The sequence below is a fragment of the Oreochromis niloticus genome, linkage group LG2 (genome assembly GCF_001858045.2).
Source record: "Oreochromis niloticus isolate F11D_XX linkage group LG2, O_niloticus_UMD_NMBU, whole genome shotgun sequence".
In the NCBI taxonomy this organism is placed as follows: domain Eukaryota; kingdom Metazoa; phylum Chordata; class Actinopteri; order Cichliformes; family Cichlidae; genus Oreochromis; species Oreochromis niloticus.
The window spans coordinates 27018349-27031263 of NC_031966.2; the positions used below are offsets into that span (position 1 = coordinate 27018349).

Below are 12915 nucleotides of genomic sequence, written 5' to 3' on the forward strand. Positions count from 1 at the left end.
CTCCCCGATGCCACCGATGGACAAATCCCAGGAATAGTAGTCGAACGCGGAAGAGAGCAGAGCTCAGATGGAATATGGCTCTCTCCAGAGGTTTGAGATGCTGTCAGAGGGTTTTCTCGTGGATACCTGTTCTTATTATCACCGCCGTTGTCTTGTGGTCGTATTACGCCTATGTCTTTGAACTATGTCTTTGTAAGTATGGCAAACTGTGTTGGTTTCTTGCGACTTTGATCGTTTAGGTACAGACACCGCAGACTGCCGCACAGCGGTGTTGACATAACGTTATAGAAAGAGCAGGAAGTGGCTTCGGGTGTGTGCGTTCATTTACTTAATATACAATCAGATTCTCCTTAAACCTAAACTAATTTCCCATTTTCCCCTACAAGCTCAGTGGTAATTCCTGTTTTTATACCAAAACTGTTGTGCTGTTATTCCTCTTAGCTAACTACAACCTGACAGTCTGGCTAGTCGTGTTAGCCGGTAAATGCTGTTTCAGTAAACAATAAACAAACTAGTGTTAGCCGACACAGTTAGCTAGACTGTTGTCAGTCAGCCAGCTTGGGTGTATTTCTGAAATCATGTTCTTGTTTTAACAGTTACAATCACCAATACACTGGAAAAAGGTAAGCTACCCTCTCGCCTCAGTGTAATGTGCACTGTTGAACCATGAACTAGAATAACACCGGGCTTGTTTCTGATATATTATGTATTATGGTGATTATTTCTTGTGCTTGCAGTGGCCTATTTGCTTTTATTTCATGTTTGCTTTGTGATGTTCTCCTGGACCTACTGGAAGTCAATATTCACCCCTCCTGCGTCCCCATGCAAAAAGGTCTGGAGAGCTAACCTGAATATCACCAATTAACTGTGGCCTATGCTGAATATGTTGCATGCCAATATCTCTCTGTCTGCTTTAGTTTCAGCTGTCATACTCAGACAAGCAAAGGTACGAAATGGAAGACAGACCAGATGCTCAGAAGCAAATCCTGGTTGAGATTGCAAAGAAGCTGCCTATTTTCACTCGAGCACAATCTGGAGGTAAGCTTATTTGATATAGAGTTGGGGGGGGGGCTGCACTAACAAGGCAGGTATATTAGCCGCAATCCATCATCTCACACATAATCTGTGTGTGGTGAATGAAATAGGTGAGAGCAATTAGCTGTGTGTGTGCTCTGGAGCATCTTCAGCCAGAGTAATCAGCCAGTGTATCTCTTTCATTAATGCTGATTGGTAAGACTTCAGTTCTGGGCTGCAGGAAATATTTGAAGGGCAAGCTCAGCTCAAATGTCGTCCATTCAACTCGCCATCCTCTTGTCTCCAGCTATCAGGTTCTGCGACCGCTGCCAGGTGCTGAAGCCTGACCGCTGTCACCACTGCTCCGTCTGTGAAATGTAAGACACCTTTTCCTCCCCAGTCCATTCATCTGGAGATTGAGAGAGGCAATGAGATATTTGTTGGCCAGGGACTGTTGTGATAATTAGAGGATGTTCCTTTTGTTTGCCATGTCATGTCTTGAAGACATTATTCCAAAGATCAATCAGTGCAGAGGTTTAGCAAAGGGAACGAGCCAATAGCTGCCAGTGTACATGTTAAAGAAAGCTGTAAGAAAAGCTGGCCTACCATGAAAAAAATGGCATTAAAATAATGTAGAAACCTTGTCTTGCTTTTAAGGTGTGTCTTAAAGATGGACCATCACTGTCCCTGGTAAGTTGTGACCTCTTCCTCTTCGTCAGTGTTTAAATGTTGAATAAATATTTTGTTCTGAAACCAAAATGTCTTTTTCCTTTTAAGGGTGAACAACTGTGTTGGTTTTTCCAACTACAAGTTTTTTCTCCTTTTCCTTGCCTACTCTATGGTGTACTGTATATTCATTGCGGCAACAGTCTTTCAGTATTTCCTCAAATTCTGGGAGGTGAGTGTCATTCTTGCTTTATGACTCATATTCACGAGTTGTCATAATGTCATTTTAAAGTCCTTATAGTCAGCAGTATTGCATTTCCGCAAGATTCAAGCATTCTGTCATAGTTTATTCTCAGGTTTCTAGCGCTCCCATTTCTCTCTTTCCCAGGGGGTCTTGCCAAACGGGCCTGCAAAGTTCCACGTCCTCTTCCTCATGTTTGTGGCTCTCATGTTCTTTGTCAGTCTCATGTTCCTGTTTGGCTACCACTGTTGGCTTGTGGCCAAGAACAGATCCACATTAGGTGAAAATTTGACGCATTTACTGATTAAACCCATCTTTGATTTCCTTTTTAAGAAATTGATCTCATTTATTTAATAAATTAAATAGTCCATTAAATATGGTATGGAGAATTGAAAGGTTGACAGGGGGAACCTAACTAGTTTCATATCTGTTTTTTAGAGGCCTTCTCAGCTCCGTTTTTTGCCAACGGACCAGACAAAAATGGCTTTAACGTCGGCATGCGCAGAAATCTGGAGCAGGTATTTGGAGAGAATCGGAGATTGTGGTTCATCCCCGTCTTTACGAGGTGAGTTTGTTGACAGGAGGCAGCTCTTTGATTTCTGTAATGAAGTGATGGCATTTTGGCATCTTTACACTTAAGTCTTGGCCCTATAGTTCGCAACAGAGTGTTGAAATACACAGAATTAATTCAAAGAGTGCAACGTGTGCCAAAGCCAGTACTCACAGAACATGATCTGGATCCTCACCAAAAGCTAATGGATACTTTCTCTGTTCACTTCTCCACCAGGTTCATGGAATTTGGCCTGTTAGTTTTTGCATAATGTTGTGGACAAACAGGCTGAGCGAGTGTCTGTACCTCAGCTTATTGCCATGGTGGAGGAAGAGTTAGAGATCAGTACAATACAGTATAATGATTTAAGTAGTACACCGAATATTTGAAGTATAAGGGATATGAATAATTGATGGTGAACAATATGACATTGACTTCAGAATACAGAGTAGTTTTTACATCAAGCTGCAGTGGAGCTAATGAATAACATGCATAGTGAAGAATTTGATCAATGGTTGGAACTTATTTAATAGTTAACTGGATCTTTAACAAGCTTCCATCTGTTTCTGTACCTCTTATATGTCAGCCAAGGGAATGGCCACTACTTTCCTTTGAAGAACCGGAGCTCTGAATCCCAGAACCCCTTATTAGCTAACGAGGACATGTGGGAAGAGTCAGATGATGGGTCTGAGGAGGGAAGCTTGGGTGAGTTTATTTAAATTCTGTCATATTTAAAATGCACAGAACTGAAAACAGCTTTTTCTCATTAATGCCCAATATACTCTATATCCTATTCATCTTATATCATCCAGGGCAGCTGTCATGACCTGCTGGTCAACATATCTTCACAGTAGCACCTGATCCATGAAATATATGGCTCTTGGCTTCTATTTACTATAGATGAGATTGCTGGTGCTAGAGACACAAGTAGTTTCCTTCCAAAAATAATTGGCTCTAATACTTTTGCCTTTTTTTTTGTTTGCCTTTTTTTTTTTGTTTTTTGTAATCCATTAAAAACCTCTTAAGAGACTAAATGCTTGAGTTTTCTCCAGAATCTGTTAGTATCTAATTACAGTTATCTTTTGTGTCATTTTGACCTTTGTAGTTGCTCTGCACTGTGAAATTTAAAAACAAAAATAAAGGGTGAGTCATATGAGTCACAGGCAAATGCTTGCAGGCATCCGGTGACTTTTACTGTATTTTCTAAACAAATATTTTACCCACTCTATCACCTTCAGGTCTTACAAAAACAAGTAATAGTGTCCAGTGAATACTTGTGCTTTATAAGTTACTTGTGCCTGTCTCTTATTTATGTTTTATTCCTATGAAAGTCATATTTATTGCTCAAGTGTAGTGACAGATAAATATCCGTTCAGAGACCCAGACTTTTCCGTGACTTGACTTTCTAAATATGGAATGCCTGCACTGAAACATCCAAAAACAAACCTTGTTGGAGGTTGCACAGTAGGAGCAATAAGATGGACAGGGTTTGTAACCTTGGGCTAACGGCGGAGGGGATGGGACACAGTAACGACACCATGCAACGGCAGATTAGTTCAATATTTGTTCATTTGAAATGACCTTAGGGCTTCACTATAAACTGCTGCTGTGTTTATATTCTGCTACCACCTGCTGGTCACATGAAACACACTGTTCACTACCAGCTGCATCGTTTACAACAAAACCACAGAAAAAATTAATTTACATGCTGATTTTTTTTTTCTTTTTTAATCATTCCAGCAGAGGATGTGGACCCCTCTGTTACCATAGAGATGGAGGAATAATTTACACTGGTAGAGACCCGGACTTGTATCGCACACACTGTGTATTGAGAGGTAAATGCATTCAAATCGCGAGGACGTTCAGACACACCGAAGGGGCCCAAACGAGAGGATTAAGACCTGCGTTTGGACTGTCGTTGCCAACTCTACCCCGATGTTTCACATACTGATGAAAAAAGGAACTCATTCGATGACCAGTGGAAGCATCGCCTCTCATGTCATCATAATCATCATAAAATTTTATTTTTGGGGCAAGTCAAGTGTTTCCTGTTAAAGCAACTGATTTCTTTTTCTTTTTTTATTACAAAGCAAATATTTTGCCTGTATTTGTTATTCTTGACAGAGCACTAAACCTTTACAGCTTCTGTCTGGCAGTGTGCAATTTTATAGGTTTCTGTTTGAGAGTTAAGCTTACAGTGTTGCACCTTATGGTTTCTTCAGTGGGGGACGGGAAGGGAACTCGTACTCTTCAGGCTCCAGAAGTCTCATAGCGACAGAGTTGTCTACAAGTTTGAGGTTTACAGCATTTAAACACAAGATTTGACTTAAACATATTATTAAAAAGCTAACTTAACCCGAGCCTTACTAACAAGTATTCCTGTTTTTGGAGTCAGTATCTCCTCGGAATGTATCCTCCTGCTCACCATCATCCTTTTGAGTACATTGCACCAACATTTTGGGCACTTCTTGCCCCTTTATGGAGTGTTTTATCCTCCCTGTTGCAGTTAGAATGTCATTAGCTCAGTGTCTAATCACAATGGTGACTGTAACAAGACAAGCATAAATTTGGTCATAGCTAGACCTGATTATATGTTACATCTGAGTGTTATGGCAAACTTGATGTGTCTATCAGTGGAGTCATATTCTGAATATACTGTATATCATGGCTTCAAAGCTGTTTGCTACATTGATTAAGAAGAATGCAGTGATTGGTTAGATTTATGTCTGGGGTTTGAGCATATGAGATTTACTGAGACCTTTTTTTTTTCTTTTTTTTTTAATCTAATCAGTCTTTTTTATCATTAGCTATCCCTGGGAAGATAACACTTTGTGGAAGCAGGGGATTAAAAATTGCTTGTGTTATAAACACATAAAATGCATATGAGAGGGCATAGGTTCTATGTCTGTTTTTGATCTTTTTAGATAAATACATTGTACATATATATATTAACTGATCCTCATCAACAGGTTGGTAGAGGGCAGTGATCTTCTGCAATATAACGTTCTGATTATTTTTTTTGTTTTTTTACCTGTGTTTATGTATTTTAATACCAATCAAAGCTAATCTTATTCAGACTGCTTTTGTGTATTTAGATGGTGCACCTGGCAGAAAACCAATTCCTTCACTGAGTAAACCCATTTATTCAGTCATGCATAAGAAGTTGGGTTTTCACCAGATGTCTGTACAGTTTTATGTTGAAGCTTAAACTTTTTGTCAGATCAGTTTTTCCCCAAGTTGAGTGAGCTAAACTAAATGCTGCTCATATCTAAGGAAGGCTTCTGTTCATTCTACTGAAACTGTAGGTTATTTATCAGGGATATGTGAAAGCTTGTATAAAAACATTGAGAAGGATATGTCTGTTGAGTGTGTCATTTAGTCTTTTGTCTATTTATTGTTATAAAAGTCTGCCTTTTTTTTTCTCGTTTACCGAGTTTGAACCATACCTTCTGCAGGCAGTGTCTGTATATTTTGTTCTATTACCGGTAAGTGAACTATTGAAGTAACGTACTTTAATCAAACAGGACATTTACAACTTCAGAAGGCAGGAGTTCAATGTTGCTAGAGCACATGTGGTCCCCTCTTTAACCCGTCTTTGGAGTATGTGATTGTGGTGCTTCCCTTTTTCATCACGTCAAAACTACCCATAGTTTCATTTGCTGTTCTCTTTGTAAACAAATATACATTCTTTATTGATCCACCAGATGTTGTAACATGCAGAATAAAATGATCCAAGTTGAACTCTTTACATGGTTCTGTGTAGTCTTTTTATAATATGACTATACACAGACTATACACTATACATCAGTTTTTGAACTTTGTAAATGAGAAGCAGTACTTCGCACAATGAGGAGAACATGACGAATACATTGCAAAATATATTAAAAATACAACCAAAACTATTTGCAGATCATGTTCCTCGGGTTGTCCTCCATTTAGTCGGTGCCAAAGTACCTCTGTCCGAAATGTGTTGGAGCCACTGGGTGGACTTCCGTGGTCAGGATTGTGATATCTGGGAACTCCTGGATTATAGATTTTGCTCCTAGAAGAAAAATGTACAGTTGGTTCACTTTCTGTCTGAAACCTAAGCCACTGACGTGCTGAATTAACAAAAGCAGCTAGCAGCCAAAACCTGAAGCTTTTCTGAGGTAAGGCTGCCATGAAATGCCAGTTCATGACCAGGATGGAAAAAAGCAACCATCTTAATTCCCACCATCCTCAGCTGTACTGTGGAGAGGTTAAGCACAGCTCAGGTAAGCTGATAAAGGGGCCTAAAGCTTAAGAGGCAACAACACTGATATATCCTCACTTTTTAGGTTTATACAGCAAACATTAAAAAGTAGATGCATATTTACATATTCACCTGTTCCAAAACAAAATTATTATTTATCTGGCATTTGGCACTGTTTTTGTTTCTACCAACCCCCGAGGGGAATAATCTACCTTAAGTCCACTATGTTCATCAGCTACTCCACTTGCTACCCACTGTGGCTTTTAAGTGCTTTTTTGTTAAAGGCAGCTGTCTGCTGTAGCTGCAAATGGAGTGAGAATGAACCAATACTAAACAATGAACTGAAACTCACTATAAAGTACTGTCAGCTAAGCAGAGCTGCAGGGGATCCTGTCGGTTCATTACAACTCCTTTAGCACTGTCAGATACACTGTTAGTATAAAAAATACTAATTATAGATTATTAAAAATAATGTAATGGTAACACACAATGGTCTCATTCCACATGACAATGAGATTACTAACATTGGTGTCCAGGAATCACTCGAATCATCTACTTTATTATTAGGTACACTTTGCTAGTATTAAGTTGGAGCCACTTTTGCATAAGGTGCTGGAAACATTCCTCAGAGATTGGAGTACAGTTAACTCACTGTCTCTAACCAGTTTGAGATGACTTGAGCTTTGAGATCCTGCTGGAAGCAGCCACCATAACATGTGCACACTGCGGTTATAAATGGATGGAAAATGCTGACACTACCATCCAAATGCCGCCGCAAAAATAGAGACTTATCAGACCAGGTGATGTGTTTCTCAGACTTCTATTATCCATTTTTTGTGAACTTGTGTGAACTGTAGCCTCTGTTTTCTGTCCTTAGCAGACCGGAGTGGCAGTGTGGTCTTCTGCTGCTGTAGCCTATCTGCTACAAGGTTTGATGTGTTGCACATTCAACACATCATACCTTGGTTCTAAAATGTCTTTTTGAGTTGGTGGTTCCTTCCTCTCAGCTCAAAGCAGTCTGACTTGTGACATCAACAAGGCATTTTTAGACCGTTCTCTGTAACTCTAGAGATGATCGTGTGGGAAATTCCCAATAGATCAGCAATTTCTAAAACACTCAGACCAACCTGCTTGACACCAACAACCATGGAATGTTCACCTTCATCACCTTTCTTGCCCAACTTGACATGGCTACATGCACTGGGTTGGTGACGTGATTAGCTGATTACATACTTGTGCCTGTGAGCAGCTGAGCACCTGTACCTAATAAAGCGGCCACTTTTGTATATAGTGTAGACCAGGGTTTGATTACCTGGTAAAAGGAAATGTCTTTAAAAAGGCTTCATCCCCTCCAGAGGACTAAATAGCTTTTTATATTTTAATGGCAACATGTGCTTAATATATCAATGTTTCATATATTTAGGTGGAATAAATCCATTAAACATCAAGACAATCTGGCCCAAGCTAAAGTAGAGAAAACTATAAACGTGCAGAAGTTACATAGTTTGCTAGTGACCGCTGAGCAAGACTTCAGATCAGCAGTGCCACAGAACCTCATTGTAGTTGGCAACAGTATGTTTTATATAGACACTGATGCAGCAGAAACATGAGTGGAGGAGCAATAGAGGACAAAGTGTGTGATCTGGGAGGTAAACAAAACCGAGCTGGTGGCGACTGCACTTGTGTTGAGCTGTCTGGCTTACCATGAGGTGTGGAGAAGAGGCTGAGCAGGATAATATGTTTGGGTTGGACCCCGTGCTCTATCAGCACCCTCACAGCCTCAATCACAGTGTTCCCTGTACCTGCAGACACAGAACAGATAAGGTTTGCTTCACATTCCTGCTTATTATGACAAATTTGCTGACTCATCTCAAGAATATGTGACAAGCCGTAACAGATTCCCAAAGCAAACTACATAATTGCATTTTTCCCAATTCATCTATATGCAACTCATGCATTATGAGCATCTTAAAAGGAAAGGAAAGTGATTATGTGCTGATTGATGTGCCCATGAGTCTGGACAATTGACAGGCTTTAATTTCACATCCAGTTAGCATGCATCAATGAAACCATATGTTCCATCATTCTGACATTATAAAATATACCTTGAGCCTAGCTTGGCCACATTTTTTTTTAAAGCTGAGAACAGAAAAATGCTGCTTTGTGACACAGGGAAACCGGGGCTATTAAGATACTATTTTTGTTGGCCCTCATTATGTTATTCAGCAGCCTGGTGGCTATCTCCCAGGCAGTGTATAATTACCCCCATGAGAACTATAATTATCAGAGCAGTGTGAATGGGCCGGCATGATGTGGAAATGCAGACTTGGTGCTGAAGGTCAACTCAAGGGAGATTTTCCAAAATGAATAAATACAAAAAACTTTTTTTTCTTTTTACACTTGCACAGAATTGAACATCTCTTGACATTTACGTGCTACTGAAGGTGACAAACTGGAGTCACCAGCAAGAAAAAACGAGCTCAGCCATCTTGTTACTTACTGAGAATGGGGTACATGAGCAGCACTTTTCTTCTATACACATCTGGGGGGAACTTGGCATAGTAGACCTTGGCTTTCTGTGTCTCTTCGTCACTCTGTATGAGGATCTTGCCAATGCGGATAGAGCGGCAGCAATCACGGAGACCCTGCTCCATGGCCTCGCCTGTGAGAAAGCACATGAAACGCAACTGTGGTTGAAAGGTTACTCAAATATATTTGTTGCTTGGGGTTAGTGTTGTCTTCATCAGCGGGGATTTCCAGCAGACCTGCACCTACATGTGTGTTGCGTCTCATTTCTCCGGTAAAACACGCTCACGCCATGTCGGTTTGTTTCAAATTAGAAGAATAATTATCAGCAGTGCTAATCATAAAAAAAAATTCCGGATTTTCCTAAACCCAGAGTCACCTAAAACATTGAAGAAATATAAAGACATGGCTGGTGCCATTTAAAAAAAACACACAAAAAAACACACACAAAACAATGCTATATCTAAATGCAGAATTGCCCGCTTTCCTCCACAACTGCATAGAAAAATTCACACACTGTAAAGCATTCAGTCTTCATTACATTACAGCACTCTACCATGACATGCTCAAAGTCAACCCACAAGGATGTGTCAAGACATGACTGTGGTGTGGAAAACAATAGAAACGGTGTTTTGACTTAGCTGATGGGTTACCTTTAAGGTACAGTGTTTGAGTTTTATACTTCCTGTGTTTTATTCTAGCATGACTGTCAAAAAGGCAAAACAGGCTTTGCAGACAGCTATGGTAACAGTCTCATTAAACCCAAAGCATAGCTAACAAGTGTCACTTCTGGTTGTGTGGTCTGTTGACAGCGAAGCCTTCAGAGACTGTGCTCTCTACAAAACTAAAGACAATGCCTAGCATAACGTTTACACAACTTAGTATTCAAACAAGAAAGAAGTCTATGATCCAGTGCAAATAATAACCGAGCAAGAGCAAAACAGATGTACAGTATGAGTACACGGTTGCATGGAAGACTTATTATGTGTACCTAGGAAAGACACTAATTTGTTTTGATAGGTGTGCTAGAGCAGGTTTAACTTACCACTCCTCATAATGCTGACTCCACAGTTGCCTCTTTCAAACTTGACACCCTCATACTTGTACCCTGAGGGAAAAAATGAAGCAGAAACAGTCCCAAAATGTAGCTGTTCTGAAAAAGCCCACGCAGTCATATAATGGTGGGAGTTAAAACACTCAAACACTGGAGCCCACTGGTCAGAACTAAGAACTCTGTTTTTGTCTAACCTAGTCTTTACACCTGAATAATGACTTTGTTATTACAGAGAGATCCTCCTCACCTGTTGGTGTTGTCACTGTGCACTCAGAGTAGGGGAGCTGGTTCAAGCCCTCTTCAACTACAAGCCTGATCTGGTTTTTTACAACACAAACAGACTTTATTTATAAAATCTTCACACTCTTAAAGTCATGATCTGTATTAAAGTCATGATCTTACCAGTCGGTCCGCACAAAACACAAAATCTCCTCTGCTGGTTGTCCTGAAAACGTAAATATGAGTTTGATTAGATCATTTTAGATCAGGGGTTGGCAAACATTTACTATGAAAAGGGTCATTTTCAAGCAATTCTTAACCTGATATTTGCAATGCCTATTTATTTAAGCCATTTGTTATATAGTCATGTGAAAAAGTAAGTTTCCCCATGACTATATGTACTTCTTTAAAAACTTAAAGGATACCCCATGATTCAATAGCTTATTATTTAACAGTAATTGTTTTTCTGTATGGTGTTTTAAGTCTCTCCCATCATTGTGGAGGAATTGTGGCTCACACTTATTTACAGTGCTATTTGTTCATTGAGGTTTGCAGGCATTCATATATGCACAACTTTCTTAAGGTCCTGCCGCAGAATTTCAATAAGGCTGAGGTCTGGACTTTGACTGGACTGCTGCAACACCTTTAATCTTTTCTTTTTCAGTCATTCTGTTGGCGATCATTGTCCTGTTGTGTGACATCAAGCTTTAGCCCATGGCCTGATATTTCACTGTAAAATACTGGCATGTGGTCGACTAAGTGAATGCAATGTGCTCGGGTATATAGCTGCAAAATAAGCTCAAATCATCACCCCTCCTCCACCATGCTTTACAGCTGGTATGAGGTATTTGTGCTGATGTGCTGTGTTTGGTTTTTCGGAAACGTGAACCCTGGCCCAACATTTTGTGGTTTGTACAGATCAACTTTGAAAACCTATGCCCCCCTCTGCTGGGTTAATTTTAAAGAGAAGATGTTTTCTCCTGGCAACCCTTCCAAACAAACCAGACTTGTTCAGTCTTTTTCTGATTGTACTGTCGTGAGTTTTATCATGCTAACTGAGGCCTGTAGAGTCTGAGATGCAGCTCTTGGGAGTTTTTTACAGATTATCTGAGCATTGCATGGTCGTTAACACACACTTGAATGCTCCAGACCAGCAAATTGCCAAAACGTGTGCTTTTACAAAGGTCCTGACAGTTGGTGATGATCAGGTTATCAGCACTGCATAGTGCTGTGAAAACTCTTTTTTACATGACTGTATGCGTGTCATTTTTTAATTCTTATCATGTGTTAATGAAGAAGCCACCACCTATTATGTGGAAGTTTGCCTATCAAAATACCAATAACAGTAAAAATGCAAATCTTTTACCACACATGACTACTTTTAAGTGGGCTATTCATAATTAGTATTTTAACTTTGCATTTTCATTACAATAATATCATTTTTTTGTTGCATTTATGATCTATTTTTTTAAGCCACTGGGAATCACCACATGCGTCTCTGGAGCTGGTTGATACTCAGCACTGCTCTGATTCAAATGATCTTATTACTGCTTCAATTTCATCTCTTTTTGTGTGAACAGACGACGACTATTCCTTTTTGTATCAGGTAAAGTAATACGAGGCCATAACTACACAAGACATCTTAACAACTGTAAGATATGTGCTATTTTTATGTTGGTTCTTTTGATACAATAAATTATTCTCTTCTTGAAAGGCTTACAAAAACGCTGTAGCTGAAACTGTTATGATAGTTATTGTGACGTTTCCTTGAAGAAGCATGGACAGTATCGCACATAAAGTAGTTTCTTTACCATGTTGAGTCATCATTGAAGCTATATGGGTCATATATCAACTGACTAAATCTGGAAAAAATTTCCAGTCTGAAAAATTCCCAGGGTGATGATAAACTCAAATTTGCTACATAAAGTCAAGGTCGGAGATATTTGGCCTAAAAAATGTGATTTACATAATTTAAGTAGCTCTGCGGATGTAGCTGTTTGAAAATGCCCCCACCTTGGTCACAACCACTATGAATATGGCCTGTGTGTCAGTAAATAAGAGCGGGGGACTCACTTGTCTCTGATTATTGTCTGTAATTCACGGATCTGGTCATTCAGAGGAAGCAGCTTAAGCTGGGGTCCCAGGTTGTCCTGGCTGTCAGGCTGTGTTGTGGCATCACTTGGTTCAGAGTTGGATACTACTGCAGGCACACTGCTGTTACTGTTTGCAAACCGAACTTGCTTCATTGGGTGCTCCTGGCCACTGCTCACACTGTTCAGCTGCTGATTGTGGCATGGCATCCTGAGTAAAAGCAAGAGATATCTATGCTAAAGTCAGCTAGCTTCTTTCCGTTACGCCACACACGTACTAACGGTGTGTCACAAGGAACGCAACGTGCTCTGCCGTTAGCTTCA

The 12915-nt window shown here is 39.9% G+C and overlaps 2 protein-coding genes across 4 annotated transcripts in view; one reads left to right on the forward strand and one right to left on the reverse strand.

The window, feature by feature from the left end:
* Nucleotides 1–6212, forward strand: zdhhc15b (zDHHC palmitoyltransferase 15b). Of its 2 annotated transcripts, none has more exons than XM_003445953.5 (11): nucleotides 1–192; nucleotides 597–623; nucleotides 738–832; nucleotides 918–1038; nucleotides 1322–1391; nucleotides 1672–1704; nucleotides 1792–1912; nucleotides 2069–2201; nucleotides 2360–2486; nucleotides 3058–3176; nucleotides 3284–4188. In XM_003445953.5, the coding sequence occupies exons 1-11, from the start codon at nucleotides 75–77 to the stop codon at nucleotides 3295–3297; spliced, it is 978 nt and encodes a 325-aa protein (XP_003446001.2). In that variant the 5' UTR covers nucleotides 1–74; the 3' UTR covers nucleotides 3298–4188. The 2 variants fall into 2 exon arrangements, with proteins under 2 accessions (XP_003446001.2, XP_005467918.1); XM_005467861.4 differs by lacking the exon at nucleotides 3284–4188 and adding an exon at nucleotides 4212–6212 and having other exon boundaries at nucleotides 5–192.
* Nucleotides 6134–12915, reverse strand: part of uprt (uracil phosphoribosyltransferase (FUR1) homolog (S. cerevisiae)) — a 7785-nt gene continuing 1003 nt past the window's right edge. For both annotated transcript variants that reach the window (XM_005467858.4, XM_005467859.4), the window contains exons 2-8: nucleotides 12575–12802; nucleotides 10685–10727; nucleotides 10530–10599; nucleotides 10274–10336; nucleotides 9203–9364; nucleotides 8406–8504; nucleotides 6134–6513 (exon numbers count right to left, since the gene is read on the reverse strand). In XM_005467858.4, coding sequence (XP_005467915.1) covers nucleotides 6407–6513; nucleotides 8406–8504; nucleotides 9203–9364; nucleotides 10274–10336; nucleotides 10530–10599; nucleotides 10685–10727; nucleotides 12575–12802 — 772 coding nt within the window. In that variant the 3' untranslated portion in view covers nucleotides 6134–6406. The remainder of the gene's footprint in view (nucleotides 6514–8405; nucleotides 8505–9202; nucleotides 9365–10273; nucleotides 10337–10529; nucleotides 10600–10684; nucleotides 10728–12574; nucleotides 12803–12915) is intronic.

What these genes read in the sequence shown, in the direction of transcription:
- zdhhc15b (XM_005467861.4), top strand. Translation starts at nt 75, where the DNA reads ATGGCTCTCTCCAGAGGTTTGAGATGCTGTCAGAGGGTTTTCTCGTGG. An exon ending in CTGCGTCCCCATGCAAAAAG is followed by an intron (nt 833 to 917) that starts GTCTGGAGAGCT and finishes TGTCTGCTTTAG; the next exon opens with TTTCAGCTGTCATACTCAGA. An exon ending in ATTTCCTCAAATTCTGGGAG is followed by an intron (nt 1,913 to 2,068) that starts GTGAGTGTCATT and finishes TCTCTTTCCCAG; the next exon opens with GGGGTCTTGCCAAACGGGCC.